This window comes from Grampus griseus (assembly GCF_964374135.1).
Source record: "Grampus griseus genome assembly, chromosome: 5".
Lineage (NCBI taxonomy): Eukaryota > Metazoa > Chordata > Mammalia > Artiodactyla > Delphinidae > Grampus > Grampus griseus.
In genome coordinates this window covers 60167430-60182837 of record NC_138998.1, presented here as the reverse complement: position 1 = coordinate 60182837, position 15408 = coordinate 60167430, and the positions used below count along the sequence as shown (strand labels likewise).

Sequence of the window (15408 nt, the reverse complement as noted above, 5' to 3'; positions counted from 1 at the left end):
GATGTAAAAAAAAAAAAAGCTATGCTCGCCCCTCAGGGAACACACATAATTCCTGTTAAAGTTAATAGGAGTCAAGTGCACATCAGCAGACAGAAGAGACGCAAGCAGGGAAACCAAGTATCTGGTAATAGGCTTTGTGCCTGAATCTGGGCCTCCCTTTGCACAGGTAGTAGGTATCCTGTTTGACATTTACATTAAAAATTTAGTGTCTACCCTCTTTGATATTCTGCTGCCTCAGGCTCCCCAGGTGACAGTCCAATTATAGAGCTGGAGCAGCAAAAAGGACACGTGATTTAAAGGGAAAAAATATTAAAAGGGGGAAGAATTAAGAACCTGGATTTACAAAGAATCTGTATTTACAGTCGTCCCCCACACATTTACCCATCCTACTGTGAATGTAGGTGGTATCCTGACAGCAGCAATGTCATAACAACTAGAAATTGAAGATTAAATTTGCACGGTGCCCAAGAGTGTCCCTGCTGTGGGGCTGAGGGAAGGAAGAAAAAGATGAAGGGGAATCAGCTGCTCCCAACCTAGCAAGACGGCTGTGGAGGGAATTCAAATTCCACAGGGCAAGCGCTGTGGAAGCACAGAGCTGAGCAAGTAACTGCCGGAGGGAAGGTTGAAGGTTTCAGAGGAAGGAGGGGTCAGGACACGGGGAGACGAAGGAAGGGCATCTGGCAGAGAGCTGTCTCTGCCAAGGCACTGGGGACCCCAGCAAGTTCTCTGCAGCACCTGGGGTGCTGGGTGCCTTGTTGGGGGCAGGACTGCAGACCGCAGAGGGCCCTGCAGACACGCTCTCCTGGGAACTGGATCGAACGGATCCTGGAGCAACGAGGAGCAATCAGGTCTGCACAACAAGGAGTTCTGCATTGTAGAAAAAGCACTAGGACATAGGGGCTGGAGGGTGGGGACACTGGGGGAGAGGCCTGCTAGAAAGCTACCACAAAGAACTTTCTCGGTCAACAGAATTAGGGTTCGTGACCAAGACAGGGACACTGGGGAGTTTCAAGCATGGGCAGTAAGTGCAAATGCCAATAGGGACCCAACGGTCATATAAATGAGTATAACAGGCCCAACATGACAGACTCAGCACAAACTCCCCCCCCCCCAAAAAAAAGCTTTTTTTAAAAAAATTATTTTTTTAAAAAAATTTTGCTTTAAAAAAAAATTACAAGGTATTTTCATAGGCCCTAGCAATAATTTTACAGTTTTAAGAGTTTTTAAAAACCCTTTGTTCAAACTCTACTTGCAGTAACTCTACATAAGTTAGAAAGAGGTAGGCAGAGAGGTCTCGTTTTTGCACAGGAAGACAGAATTGGAATTCTTATGAATACCAATAGGTATTTCAATAGATACAAAATACCATAGGGTATTTTGATGTTAATACCCTAATAATCAGTGTTTTGATCTAGTTTTATATCACAGGGAGATCTCTGAGGAATCTCTGATTACTGAGGAAAGGGGATGTCACATCTCTTTCAAGGACTTTTTTCTCTAAATTGTGAAATTTACATTTTAAAGGCCAGATTCTGGAATTCATTAGTCAACATTATAGACAACACAAGATAGTAGAGCTAACTTTTAATGGCAGATAGCGGGTAAGTATTAAAAGTGGAATAAGGAGTATAAAGCATTCATGTATTCCCTAGGCTCTCACTGATTGTTTTACTTCCCACCTTACCTCCACACCCAGCCCATGACACAACCGAGCACAGGGCCTGGCATGTAAAAATAGTTCTTTATAGTAAATACATTTTAAATGAATGAATATGTGTCTACATTCATGCTTACCCTTGTCACAGAAAAGAATTCCTCCCAGAAAATTTAAATTCTTTTGACACTGAAGTAGTCCCCAGTGCCTTGCTAAGTAGGTCTTCTTCTGACCAACTGCTTGTTTCCATAATGATGGAACCATAATGTTGAGTACATACTCGGACAGCCCTACCAGTTGTTAAAAGAATTAAAGACTTATATCCCTTGAGAGCTTCATTCTACCTCCCTGGCCCATTTCGTAGGACCCACAAGACCTTCTCATGATTCTGGCAACCCTTTAACCCACTAAAGGGTTAACACCTGGACCACAGTTGGCCTCAGGACTGTTTCAGCATTTCACAAACTCCATTTTGGGGTTAGGCAACTTACCTTTATGCTGTCCAAGTACCATAGTTATTCTTTCCCTCCGTGTTTATGGCAGATTTTGGTAACCCTACTGAAGCTGACCATGTGGTCTGGTCCCAAAGTGTAACCAGGTTACAATTTTTCCATGTATTTTTTAAAATTTATTTTTGGCCATGCTGTGCAGCATGCAGTATCTTAGTTCCCCAGCCAGGGATCGAACCTGTGCCCCCTGCATTGGGAGCATGGAGTCTTAACCACTGGACCACCAGGGAAGTCCCTTTCCTTGTATTTTTAACCATGTAAAGGAAATACACAGTGTATGACATCACTTACTAAGATTCATCTTTTCACTCTCATATACTTTCCTCACATTCTGCAGCTTTTTGGCTGTATCCCTCTTACAAGTTTCCCCTTCCAATGTCTCCTTCTTGCCCTAGCAATATGCTTCTTCTTGTTTGGTCCCTCCATCTTTCCTCCCGATTCTGTATCGCACATCCTGTATGTGTGTGAGTGTGTGTATAAATATATATAAATAAGATAATGGCTAATGCCACAATACTGCTGGAATGCCGGAAGCTTAGAAGCAGTTAAGAAACTGAGTAGAAAAGCCAAGACCCTTTTTCATGGGGAGAAGGAGGAGGGAAAAGCTAAGAGCACTTACTAATGAGTGCTTTTTTCTCCCCCACCATATCTTATTTATCTTTATCCATCTGCAATGTAATTTCCTTTAGACCATTTTTAATTCATCCAACCTACAAATATTTAATGAGCACTGATGAGATAAGAAATGAGGGCTGATACCTGAGAGTGGAGAAGAAGGGATATGTCCAGTTACCAGGCAGGAATACCAGTCAAGTGGCCGACTTGGGGCATTACCTGGAGAGGACAGAGCCACAGGGGCTGTCCAAAGAATTTTGATCAGAGGAGTCAAATCTATCATCAGCCAGATCTTGGGACAATTTTGAGGCTGGGTATAGGTAATGGAAGCCTTCAAAGGGGTGAATACTGGAGTGGGATGGGAGACGAGGAACAAAGGCGTAAGGTTGAGAGGGCCTGGATTTCTGTGTGACTGGAGCGGAGAGTATAAAACTCCTCCCACAGGGAATGAGTTCTGCATCAGTGAGGCTGGAGATGGCTGGGCCTGGAGCAAGAGATTTAGTGTTCATGTGCATCGGGGAGATTGTTTTGTAACTATTCTTACCTTCAGGGCATACCAAATGAGCATCCTGAGTGACCCAGGAACAAAACCCAAAACTCTCAGCAGCAAAATTCTAGGCGAGACTCCACCCCTTTTGGCTACCCTTATGCTTAATGCTCAGGGCATTGAGAGACCACCTGTATTATGTGAGTAGAGGACTAGAGCCACTGGATTTGGAAAGAGAGAGGCTGACATTTTCCCCAGTTGCAGTGCCCTAAATCCCTATGTAAAAAGAGGAGAATAGACTTGCCTTGGAAATATGAATCTTTCCCTGTCAAACTGAAATTGCTACCCATCTCTGCTGAACTTTGATAACTGAACAAGGCCACACTCTGGGGGCAGGACTGGCAGGTGTTTATTGATGAGACCAGATGAAGTTTTTTTTTATGGTCAACTAGCAATGATTACATTATTATTGCATGGCGTTTTCCAGCACTTAACTTTTGATATCTGTCATTTTCTTGTTTCTGGTCACTATCTTGGATTAAAACCAGATTTTATTAACTAATTGTTTTTAATTTACAACAACTTGAGATACACACAAAAACTTAACAGTTGTTGCTTTTGGAATGGGAAAGTGAATGGGCTGTGGACACAGACTTGATGTTTTCAATATGTACCCTTTTGTATATTTTGAATTTTGTATTGTGCATGTATTACCTATTTAGGAATAAGCTAATCAATTTAAAAAGCTATAGCTTGACTTCTTTAGCATTTAATTTGCTATATAATAAAAATATACCGAGCTACCATTTTCCTCACCTCAAATCTACCTAGAATTTGCTTTTAATTCCTCCTAAGAGAGACTGTATTTTCCTTTCTCTAGGATGAGCTAAAATTACTTGGAAAGCAAGGGACCACATTGCTGTCATGTATTCAAGGACAAGCAACCAAAAGTCCCACCAGCAAACTCAGTCTCAATGAAGCTGAGAATGTAGCTACCATGGAAAGGTGAGTGAGAGGGGTGGAATCTGCTTTTTCAGGAGAGAATACATAGAACCAGATGATCTGAAACAACCAAGAACAGATTGGAACAGCTGCTTATGGGTCTTGATGGGGTCACGAAAGAAGAATATTTGAGACAACGAAGGAAAAACTATGGTATCCTTCTGGCATCCATCTACAGAGATCTTTTTATGAGAATGCCATTCCCTCTTCCTATGGTCTGCTTTCATCCCAGGATATCAAGGAAGATGGTAGTATTTACTGAGCTTCATTGCCAAATAACAGTTTGGTTGGGTGCTGTGCTTTGCACACCTGTCTTCTTAGGTGGAAAGAAATAGAGAGAAAGGTAAGGTTACCCGGGGTACATTTTAAAGCGTAGCAGCTGCATCTGAAGTGAAGTTTCTGCCTAGTCCTGAGGGTGTCCTGATGAAAAAATGGGAAATGTGGAAACAAGCTGAACTAGGAGAAAGTCATAGGCGACACAGACTTCATAATAAGGAGATTATCACAATTAGTAACACTGACTAAAAACACGGGTGTTATCTCCATGAGCCTGTGGAAATGAATGCTGACTGCATGTCCTTTCTTATTCTTTCTTGACAGGTTATTAGTTCAGTTGAATGAAACAGAAAAAGCCTTTAGTCAGTTCTGGTCTGCGCATCACCTGAAGCTTAATCAATGCCTACAACTGCGGCACTTTGAACACAATTTTTGTGAGGTATTATTTTCTTGTTTAATAAAACTTCCATTATGTTTCAGTGACTTCTGGTTCTCTCTTCGCCCTTGAACTCTGGGCATCGGGCTTCCCTCCCCTCCCCAATCCAGTCCCCTCCTTATATCTTTGATTCCTCTTCTCACCTTTTCAGTGGGTTAGCAATGTACTAGAATCCCATTTTCCTGTTGGCATACATGGTATTTCAGTGATGGTTTACCTTCCTTTTTGATTCAGTGAAGCTTTAATATTCCATCCACATGTGTCTCAGCACCCTCAGCTTAATCTGAAAGCTGATGAGCTGTAGAAAAAAAACAATCTATATAGATACACATATGTCCTGAATCCTTTTTGGATTTTCAAGTTGTCTAGAGTATAACAAACCTATACCTCCACATGGGTGTCCATTGGCTTATGTCTGGGCTTTTCTAATGTGTCTTGTAGGTTAAGCTTGCCCTGGACAACGTGTTGGCAGAGCAAGCGGAGTTTACAGACATTGGAGACAGTGCGATGCGTGTGGAGCAACTTCTTAAGGAATACAAAAAACTGGAAGGAAAAGGCCAGGTTTGTTTTTTTTGCCATTTTTGTGGACCAGGAAGAGGGTCACTGTGGATGGTGACAGATAATGGCCAGTCATTATTGCTAGAAGTTTGCCAAAAGACACAGGAATGCCCAAATCCTGCCTTTTCAGTGACCTGGCACTCACCCCAGGTCTCCAGGGAGATATGCACATTAACAACTATGAGGAATGATGAGGGCAGTGAGAGTTCTGTTAAGGCTGCCAGAGCACCCAGTTGAGGCTGGAGGCTTCGGTGGGGTGAGAGTTCCAGGTGGCCCTGCCCATTCATGAGGTGACAGACTAGTGGGGGAAAAACAGGAAGGAAGGTCACACTGGGTATGTTACCCACTGGGCCAGAGGTTGGGGCAGGAGTTGGTGGTAAGGAGGGGAAACTTTTAATGGGCAAACCAGAGAAAAATAACTAGTTTTATAATAGGCAAGATGGGGAAAAGGGGGAAATTGGTCCACATTAGTTCTGTTGCTACAGAGAGTTGGCAAAGCTTTCTCATGCTCAAAGAGTTGGAAATATCAAACTTGTAAAGGAACTTGAAAGGAATATATGTTTCAGATTCTCATACCAGAGTTAAACAGTTTCCCAGATCTGAACACAAATCAGCACTTAGGAGTGAGTCTATCTTACGTCCTTACAAATTTGGCTTATTATGAATTTAAGAAAGCCCAGTCACCTTTCCAGGGAAGTTCCTTTCTGCTTTGCTTTAATTGGGTTCTCTATATTTTTGTCTCTTGGGAACTAAGTCTTCTATGGTTACCACTTCCTTTCTGATCTAAGCTAGAGGTGTCTTTCCTCTAGATTATGGTAGATGGTAATTTTGTAGTACTAGAAATTTGCTTCTCAACGTGTGATCCTCTGGCCAGAAGCTGTCACCTGAGTGAGAACTTATTAGAAATATGGGTAAATCTCAGGCCCCACCTCAGAATCAGAATCTGCATTTTAATAAGATCCCCAGGCATTTGACACACACATTAAAGTTAGGCTTTTGACACTCACATTATTGTTAGAGACATACTTCCCCAGAGAATAGTAACAAACGTAAACCAAGGCCACTCTGGCTTTAAGAGCTGTCAGTTGTGAATTCTGAGCTGGACGTGCTTTTGCACATGCGTGAACAAATAGACCCACCTGTGCACCCAGACTCTCACTCAGCAATCCCATTCTTACCTGGTGAGCACTCCTCTTATTGATGATCGTTGACAACTAAATGCTTTAGTGCTCAAGGCATGAGAAATGTTTATTAAACAATGAAAAACATTGAACTTCATGTATCTGATAATTATATGTCTCAGAGGCTCCAAGATAGTCCCAGTTCTATGCAATTTTAGTTTTTTTTCAAGTGAACTCATTATTAAATGTAGACGCTGTGTATTTTCATTTACATACATTCATATTTTAGGGAAAATGCCTCATCAAGCCCAGTACCTTTATTTTTGGTTTAAAAAATATGGTGTCATATACATATATCTCACCAAGGTAGCTACTGACCTACCAGGAAGGTATATCACCAAGGTAGCTACTGACCTACCAGGAAGGTACTCATTCATCACCAGGTATTCCTTGTCTTAGATTCTGTGGCTATAGTGGCAAACCAGACAGTCAAGACCCTGCTTTCATGGGGGTTACATTCTACTGGGGAGAGACAGACAAGTGAAAAGTAATCAAATAAATAATCATATCAGATAGTGACAAGTGGGATGAAGAAAGTAACAGGACATGATAGAAAGTGACTGGGGGGGTTGCTACTTTAGTAGTCAGGAAAGGCCTCTCAGACCTTTGATCTGAGATCTGTATAGCCATGCAAAGATTTAGCGGATAGCAGTCAAGGCAGAGGAGCTGCAAGTACAAAGGTCTTGAGGTGGGAACGAGGCTGGGGGCCCAAGGAATGTGGCTGGAACATAATGAGACAGGAGAACACAGGTGGGAGCAATGGTGATGAGGACTGGATTTTATTCTCAGTGGAACTGGAAGACATTGGATGGTGCTCTAGGTCGGGTTTTAAATACTGGGGGTGGATCTGCATGACTGCATTCACATCCTCTCTTCTGCCCACCTCCTTGGACTTGTGATCTTTGGTACATACTTCAAAAATCACTGACCAGAGGTAGGGGCAAAACCTATGGTCATGGGGCATCTTTCACGGGCAACATTCCTGAACAGCTGGGCTAACCTACAACCCGGAGCCCAGAAAGATTGCTTTTACCCATCCTGTGCCTTGCTTACCCTGTTTTTTACTTATTTGCTAAAGGATGCAGTAGACCTATCCCTCTGCCTTTGGGTGAACCAAATAAAGCTATCTTGTCATAACTGGGACTTTTTAAACATGTCTTCACTCAGATTTGTAAGCGGCATTGTTTCTTCAAGTGATATGGGCTTGGCTAATCTTTCCATTTGTCCTGTAAAGTGTTAAAGGAAAAAGGTAATGTTTGGGTAGAAGCCACCAAAACCTGCTTGAGGTTTGTCCTTTGCTCAGCACCCAGGAGTCAGCTTCCCTTTCAGCAGAGCCACACACTGATTTCTGGATTGTTGCCAACCCCCTTACTCTGTGCAGTGGCATCATCCTCATGGTAGCCCCTGAACCAACTCACTAACCAGAGTGGAGCCTGTTCTTTTACCCTCTTCTGGTTTGAGGGTTTAATCGTCTTTTTGTTTTTTTATACTCCAATAAAGATGTTAAAAAAAAAAAGAGATACTAAGTGTTGTCTCTCCTTTTAGACCAGTGGTTCTTTTTTTTTTTTTCTTAACATCTTTATTGGAGTATAATTGCTTTACAATGGTGTATTAGTTTCTGCTTTATAACAAAGTGAATCAGTTATACATATACATATGTTCCCATATCTCTTCCCTCTTGCGTCTCCCTCCCTCCCACCCTCCCTATCCTACCCCTCTAGGTGGTCACAAACCACCGAGCTGATCTCCCTGTGCTATGCGGCTGCTTCCCACTAGCTATCTATTTTACGTTTGGTAGTGTATATATGTCCATGCCTCTCTCTCACTTTGTCCCAGCTTACCCTTCCCCCTCCCCATATCCTCAAGTCCATGCTCTAGTAGGTCTGTGTCTTTATTCCCGTCTTACCCCTAGGATTAATCGTCTTTTGAGTGCTCATCTCTAATTCTAAGAAACAATGGTTCCAGTACCCCTCCTACTTCTTTAAAAGCAGAATTTGCTATAGGGTTTTGGCTGTGAGGTATGCTGGGACCTTTGCTGATGGGCCAACAAGGAGCAGACCAGGACAAAACAGGGAGACCCAATCGTTTCTCAGCCTTGACATCTCCCTCCAAGGCCAGGGGCCAGCAGTTACACTACTGTGTCCAAGAAGGCATGGAACCCAGATCATTAACCTCCTAGGGATGTAATCTAGCTGGAGGGGCATGACTTTTTTTTTTTTTTTTTTTGCGGTACGCAGGCCTCTCACTGCTGTGGCCTCTCCCATTGCGGAGCACAGGCTCCGGACGCGCAGGCTCAGCGGCCATGGCTCATGGGCCCAGCCGCTCCGCCGCAAGTGGGATCTTCCCGGACTGGGGCACGAACCTGTGTCCCCTGCCTCAGCAGGCGGACTCCCAACCACTGCGCCACCAGGGAAGCCCATGACTTTTTTCTTTAATGGAAATTTTCAAGCACACAAAAAAGTAGATTGACGAGTACAAGGAACTCCCATGTGTCTACAGCTCAGTTTCAACAACCATTAACTTTCTGCCTTTCTTGTTTCACCTGACCCTCTTCCGCATGCATTCCATTCCTATGCCGTTACTTGTGGGTCTGTCCTGGGTTCCCTGATATAGCAGTATCGCCCCTTCTTCACCATTTTCTTCCAGAATAAACATGTCCAGCTTCATTTGTTATAGCAATAGAGTCCTGGGGGGAAAATAAGCTATTATTACAATAAAGGTTTCTGAATTACATGTTGCAACTTGACCAGCCTTCTGAAATTTTCAGCATCTGAAAGATGCCAGGCAGGCTTATGATCAGAGTACCTGATTTCAGCCGTTTCTTTCTCATTATTTCTTTTTACTTTGGAGGTTTTGTTGCCTGATTATCTTGAGCAGAAGCTATATAGACTGAAAAATAAAATGCAATTTGGAGGTTTTACAGTAAACTTCTTGGCAGGCAGCTGAAGGATTTGATAGTCATGAATAATAATGACTTCGTTAATAATCATGTGCAGCCATTATTCTAGCACATGTGGGGAAGCCATGTAGGCTGGAAGGTGGCAAGACACAGGCTTTGGAGTTAGAAGGAACTGGATTCAAATCTCGGCTCTAACAGCTACCAACTGTGTGACCCTAGTCAAGTTTCTTAGCCTTTCTGAACATACCCTCTCATCTGTAAAGTGGGTAATAATTCCTACCTCACAAGAGTCCCTGGGAAGATGAAATGAATAGATGATGTATAGTAAGGACTTAGAGAGTGCTTGGAATGTAGTAGGTGGTCAGAGCTTAGAAGCTATTATTATTATCCATTCATTTCAGTAGAGTAATTTTCCAGCCATCCAGTGGTGAATTCTGTATTGTATTTACGGATCCCTTCCCAAAATCCATTTGGACCTGTTATGGACATCTTTCCTCCAACATCTCAAGTGTTTTAAGAACAATTCTGAAGGGTGAGATGCTGCGTGCCACAGGGACGCAGCTGTGACTGCCACAGGTAACCTGGGGAGCATCCTGTGGTGAAGTTCCCTAGGCCCAGAAAACTTGTGCTATTCTTAATAAATTAGGCAGCTGGACTTAAAAAAAACAAGAGTCAACAGAGATATACTGGCCAAGTTTTCATGTTTCTGTATTTGACTAAAGTCAGACAGGTTCAATCAACCAAATGAGATCTCCAAGCTCAGGCAGGACAAGCACAGCCATTTTTCTCTGTGTGTGTTGGCCACAGCCAGATTCTGGAGCCAGACTGCTTGAGTTTGAAGCCTGGCTCTTCTCTTTCCTACCCGGGTCACCTTGGGCCATTGTGTCTCCACTCCTCTTTTGTAAAACAGCACATACATTAAAGGTTTGTTGTGAAGAGTGAAAGGAATCATTGATGTAAGCATTTTAAACAGTACCTGGCATATAGTAAGCTCTCAGTGAATGTTAGATGTTTTTGTTAATAGCAGAGGTGGTGGGGTAAATTCTGGGCTGCAGAATATTTCCTAGGTTCAACCTTCAGTGACTGAGTAGTTCTAGTAAGAGTGTCTCATTCATTCTTATACTCATTCTGCAAATATTTATTGATCTCCTACCATACCACATACTGCTCTGAGTTCTGAGGACACAGCAGTGAGCAAAAAAGTCAAAAATTACTGCCCAAGGAATTAGAATTCTAACCCCCTTTGAGCGATGGTGACCAAGTGCATCTGGGCCTTTGCTGTTTAGAATAAGTGCACTGAGTATTTATCCCTGAGTTCTTTTAAATAGCCACTGCTTGATTCATGTCTCTTTATTCCCATATCATTACTCCTTTTTTTGTTTTGCACAACTATCATTTGTTCTTAAGTACCTAATACGTGCTGTGTACTATTTAAGTTGAATAAGAGCTGGTGCATGCCCACAAGGGTCTGTGGCATAGTGTGGGCAATAGATAACTGACCACAACACAGTCAAGTTCATGCTGTGATCAAGAAAGGCCTAGCGGGCTTCCCTGGTGGCGCAGTGGTTGAGAGTCTGCCTGCCGATGCAGGGGACGCGGGTTCGAGCCCCGGTCTGGGAGGATCCCACATGTTGCGGAGCGGCTGGGCCCGTGGGCCATGGCCGCTCAGCCTGCGCGTCCGGAGCCTGTGCTCTGCAGCGGGAGAGGCCACAGCAGTGAGAGGCCCACATACTACAAAAAAAAAAAAAAAAAAAAAAAAAAGAAAGGCCTAGGGTTATGGGAGCACAGAGGAGGGGCATCAAAATAAAAAGGTGGAGTCAGAGGAAGTTTCCTGGAGAAGATGAACTCTGAAGGGTGATTTGGAGTTAGTTACAGAGTAGTGTGTGTACATGGTCGGGGGGGAGTAGGGGAAAGGTAGGGGAAGAGGTAGGGGGAGGGGTGATGAGGGAAGGATGGGGTTTTCTAGGCAGAGAGAGCAAGTAGAGAAGGCATGGAGGCCTGAAGCTGCCTGAATATTTGGGGGACTACAAGGGAGTCATTAGTCCAGTTACAGCAGAGGATGGGGTGAGAGTGAAGGAGGAGGAGCCACAGGTATGAGCCAGAGAGTGAAAGGCCTTCTGTGCATTGGTCAGGAGTTTGAACTTCTTCCTGAAGACAGTAGGGAGCCAGGAAAGGATTTGAGGCTCGGGAGTGATGTAGGCAGGAATAGACGTCGTGATGGAATTGCCATTTTGTCAGTAGTGTGGAGTGTGATTTGAAGGAGAGCCTGAAGGAAATCAAGGAGACCAGCTGTCCCAGTCAGAAAGCACCAAGGTCTGAGCACACAGTGACAAGGAGGTGGTAGGGAAGGGCTGAGTTCAAAACGGATTAAGAAGGAGGTGTGCTCTGTGGGGCTTGGCGAATGATTGACTGGGTAGGGGGCAGGGGTTTTGAAATTGTTGAAATCATAAACCGCTGTAAATTAAGAGAGGGGCAGGTTGTCATCACCTGGAGTCGCCATGTTTCCTAGTGTTACTATGAAAAGCTAAACCAGGGCAAATGTGGCACCCTGGATGCTCAACCTGGTCAGCAAGGGTGTGTGTGGGCCTTCTGTCCCGGAGGCCTTTGGGGACGTGGCAGTCATCTGTCTTGACTCAGGTCAGTGTTGTTCACACAGTTCCAGCCAAGCAGATCACTGCATCCCCTAGTTCATTGGTTCATTTATTCTTGTATCTTATTGACCACATATTTATGGGATGCCTACTAAGTGATCTCATGGAACTTATGTATTGGTGGACATGGGTGGAAGAGGTAGGAATCATACCTTAAAGCAGAGAAAGAAAATACTTGCAGGTAGAAGTAAGTGCTGTTATAAAATGAGAACAAAGTGAGGGAGAGGGCCTGGGAGGGGTGAACTAAGAGCTTAGACCTGGGAGGAGCATCCCAGGGAAGGGTGCTGAGATAGGAGCTGGTTTGGTTGTCGGCCTTGTTAAAACCACACCTCTTACCTGGATTACTGCAGTAGCCCCCTAACTGGTCTCCTTGCTTTCCCTCTTCTCTAGCATTCTTGACACCACAGCTGAATCGATCCTTTCAAAAATATGAATGAGGTCCTGTCTTCAAAACCATCCAGTGCATCCCATGTCACAATGAATAAGAGACAAAGTGCCCGCAATGGCAGCAAGGCCCTCCCTGGTCAGATCCCCCTCTTTCCTCTCTGATCATGTCTCCTCCTTTCCTCCTTGCTTCCTCTGCTGCAGCCACAGTAGCTTCCTCCTGCTACCTGAACATGTCAAACATGCCCCTATCTCTCTCAGCCGAGTGCTGCATGGTTGTCCCTCACTTCACATCTTGGCTCCTGTGTCAAGGGTCCCCAAGACCACACCCAGATTTGAAGATTTGCTAGGAGAGCTCATAGGACTCAGCATATAATTATGCTTATGGTTATGGTTTATTACAGTGAAAGGATACCAAGGAAAATCAGCAAAGGGAAGAGGTGCATGGGGCAAAGTCTGGAGGAAACCAGGTGCAGGCTTCCAAGGGTCCTTTCCCATTGGAGTCCCACAGGATGCACTTAGTGCCGCCAGCAATGGCTTGCACCGGCATTGTAAAATGTTGTCTGTCGGGGAAGCTCATTAGGGGCTTAGTGCCCAGAGTTTTTGTTGGGGGCTAGTCATGTTGGTGGCCTCTGACTGGCGTATACCAGAATTCCAGAATCCCAGAAGAAAGCAGATCTTCAGCATAAAACATATTGTTTGCACAAACAGTTTAGATACCGTGAGCCATTCTGATTAAGGATGACAGGAACCCTCCTGACCTTCCCAGATGCCAGCTGAGGACCAACCTTGCAAGCAGGCCTTTCTAAGGACAGCAGTTTCAGGCTGCTGTGTTCTGCACAGTGCGGCCAGCACCTTCTCAGTGAGCCCTCCTCTCACTACCCTATTTAAAATAGCAGCTCCTCCACCAGTGCTCCCCGCCCTCCTCTCCCTGTTTGATTTTTCTCCATAGCTCTCACCACTGTCTAAGATATTATATTATCTACATATTTGTTTATTGCCTGTGTCTCCTACTAAAATGTAAGCTTCTTGAGGGCAGGGAATTTTGCTTGCTTTGTTTACCACCAAACCCCCAGCACCTGGACAGTGCTTGGTACATGGCAGGTCCTCAATGATACATGCTGAATGAACTAAAAACAGGAAAAACTTGGTACCTATGGTTAGAACGAAACAAGCTGTGCAGAAAGAGGGAGGAGATACAGTTGCTAAGCAGACGATATCAGAGCAGACAGGGACCTTGTGGGCTGCAGGAAATGGTTTAGACAAACATAATTCTTAAGTCTCATGATCCCCCCCCATAGGGTTGCCCAAACCAGATCTTTACTATTTTCTCAACCTCAGCTTTACTCCCCACTCTTCTCAGGGCCACGTGTTTGTCCCTTTTCCTTTTCCATTCAGTTGACAAGATAATTCAGTCTCCAATTCTGTGCAGTATAATACTTCATGCTCTTCTGCCCTAGAATTTATCACAGTTGTAATAAGTTAGTTATTTGTATAATTTGTTTAGTATCTGAGTTCTCCATTGAACTGAAAATTCCTGGCTTGTTAACACTATATCCTCAGTGCTTAACCCAGAACTCAACAAATATTTGAATGAATGACTTGCTCTTCTTCAGAATGCAGATGACCCTGGACTAGGCTAGACCTCCTGGGGACCTTGAACCACCCCAGTGCTTTCCCAGGTTCCCCAGCCCCAGTCTCTGAGCCTAAAACCTGATCAGCCCCTCCGTAGCCTCCCTCCAAGTTTGGAGCACACAGTGCCAGGCAGATACCAGCCTCACCATGACTCAGCTTCTGATGCTTGGCTGTGGATGTTCACTTTGCAGGAGTCCTTGGAAAAGGCCCAGCTGCTTGCAGTAATTGGGGACCAGCTCATCCAAAGCCACCACTATGCAGTGGACTCCATCAGACCCCAGTGTGCAGAGCTCAGGCACCTCTGTGATGACTTCATCAATGAAAACAAGAAAAAACATGACATTTTAGAAAAGTCCTTGGAGTTGCATAGACAGTTGGACAAGGTGAGCAAAACAAAGCTGCGAACATGATGTCTGCAAAATGTTCTGTGAAACATTCTTAATCATACTTGCCCTCCCTGCCCCTCACGATTCCTGAGATGAGAGGATAAAGTCCTTCATGTGAAAACAGCGCTCAAGAGGCATTAAAAACTGTGCAGATTCTAAGTCATAGAGGTATTGAAGGTCAAAAATGCCCCAGCCATCCACCACATCCCATTCGAATAAACTATAAAGTTCGTGTCCTCTGTGTGGACCCAGACTTAAGGAGTGTGTTTTGGCCTGGCCCTGTGGGGCCTTTCATGATTCCCCATCAGGTGTAAAGAGAACCAAGCACTATAGTTGCAAAGTGCTTCTCCTCATGTAAAGGCATCAGATTGTGAATCCTTTTGAAGAAGGCTAAGTAATAAAAACCATTATACGCTCCTACCATTTACTGAGCACCTACTGTGTTCCTACCAGGAGCATAATTATGTCATCTATTTAATCCTCAAGACAACCTATGAGGAGGATATTAATGGCCTCATTTAACAGAGACAGAAATTGGTATTCAGCATAGTTAAGTCAGTGGGTCACAACATTTAGTACATGAGGTGAGCTTGCTATAATTGCAGATTTCCTGATGTACCACTCGGGAGACTCTGATTTAGTAAGTGTGGGATGATGCCCAGGAATCAGTATTTTCCTCAAGTGCCCAGGTGATTTGGTGCAGGTAGTACATGAACAACACTGAAAAACCCTGGG

The 15408-nt window shown here is 44.2% G+C and overlaps 1 protein-coding gene across 1 annotated transcript in view; it reads left to right on the top strand.

Moving 5' to 3' along the window:
• MCF2L2 (MCF.2 cell line derived transforming sequence-like 2) overlaps positions 1-15408 on the top strand; it is a gene marked incomplete at both ends in the record, with an annotated part of 213807 nt that overhangs the window by 83647 nt on the left and 114752 nt on the right. The window contains 4 exons of the mRNA XM_082655291.1: positions 4146-4270; positions 4868-4982; positions 5421-5540; positions 14479-14670. Of these exons, the coding sequence (XP_082511417.1) occupies positions 4146-4270; positions 4868-4982; positions 5421-5540; positions 14479-14670 (552 nt within the window). The remainder of the gene's footprint in view (positions 1-4145; positions 4271-4867; positions 4983-5420; positions 5541-14478; positions 14671-15408) is intronic.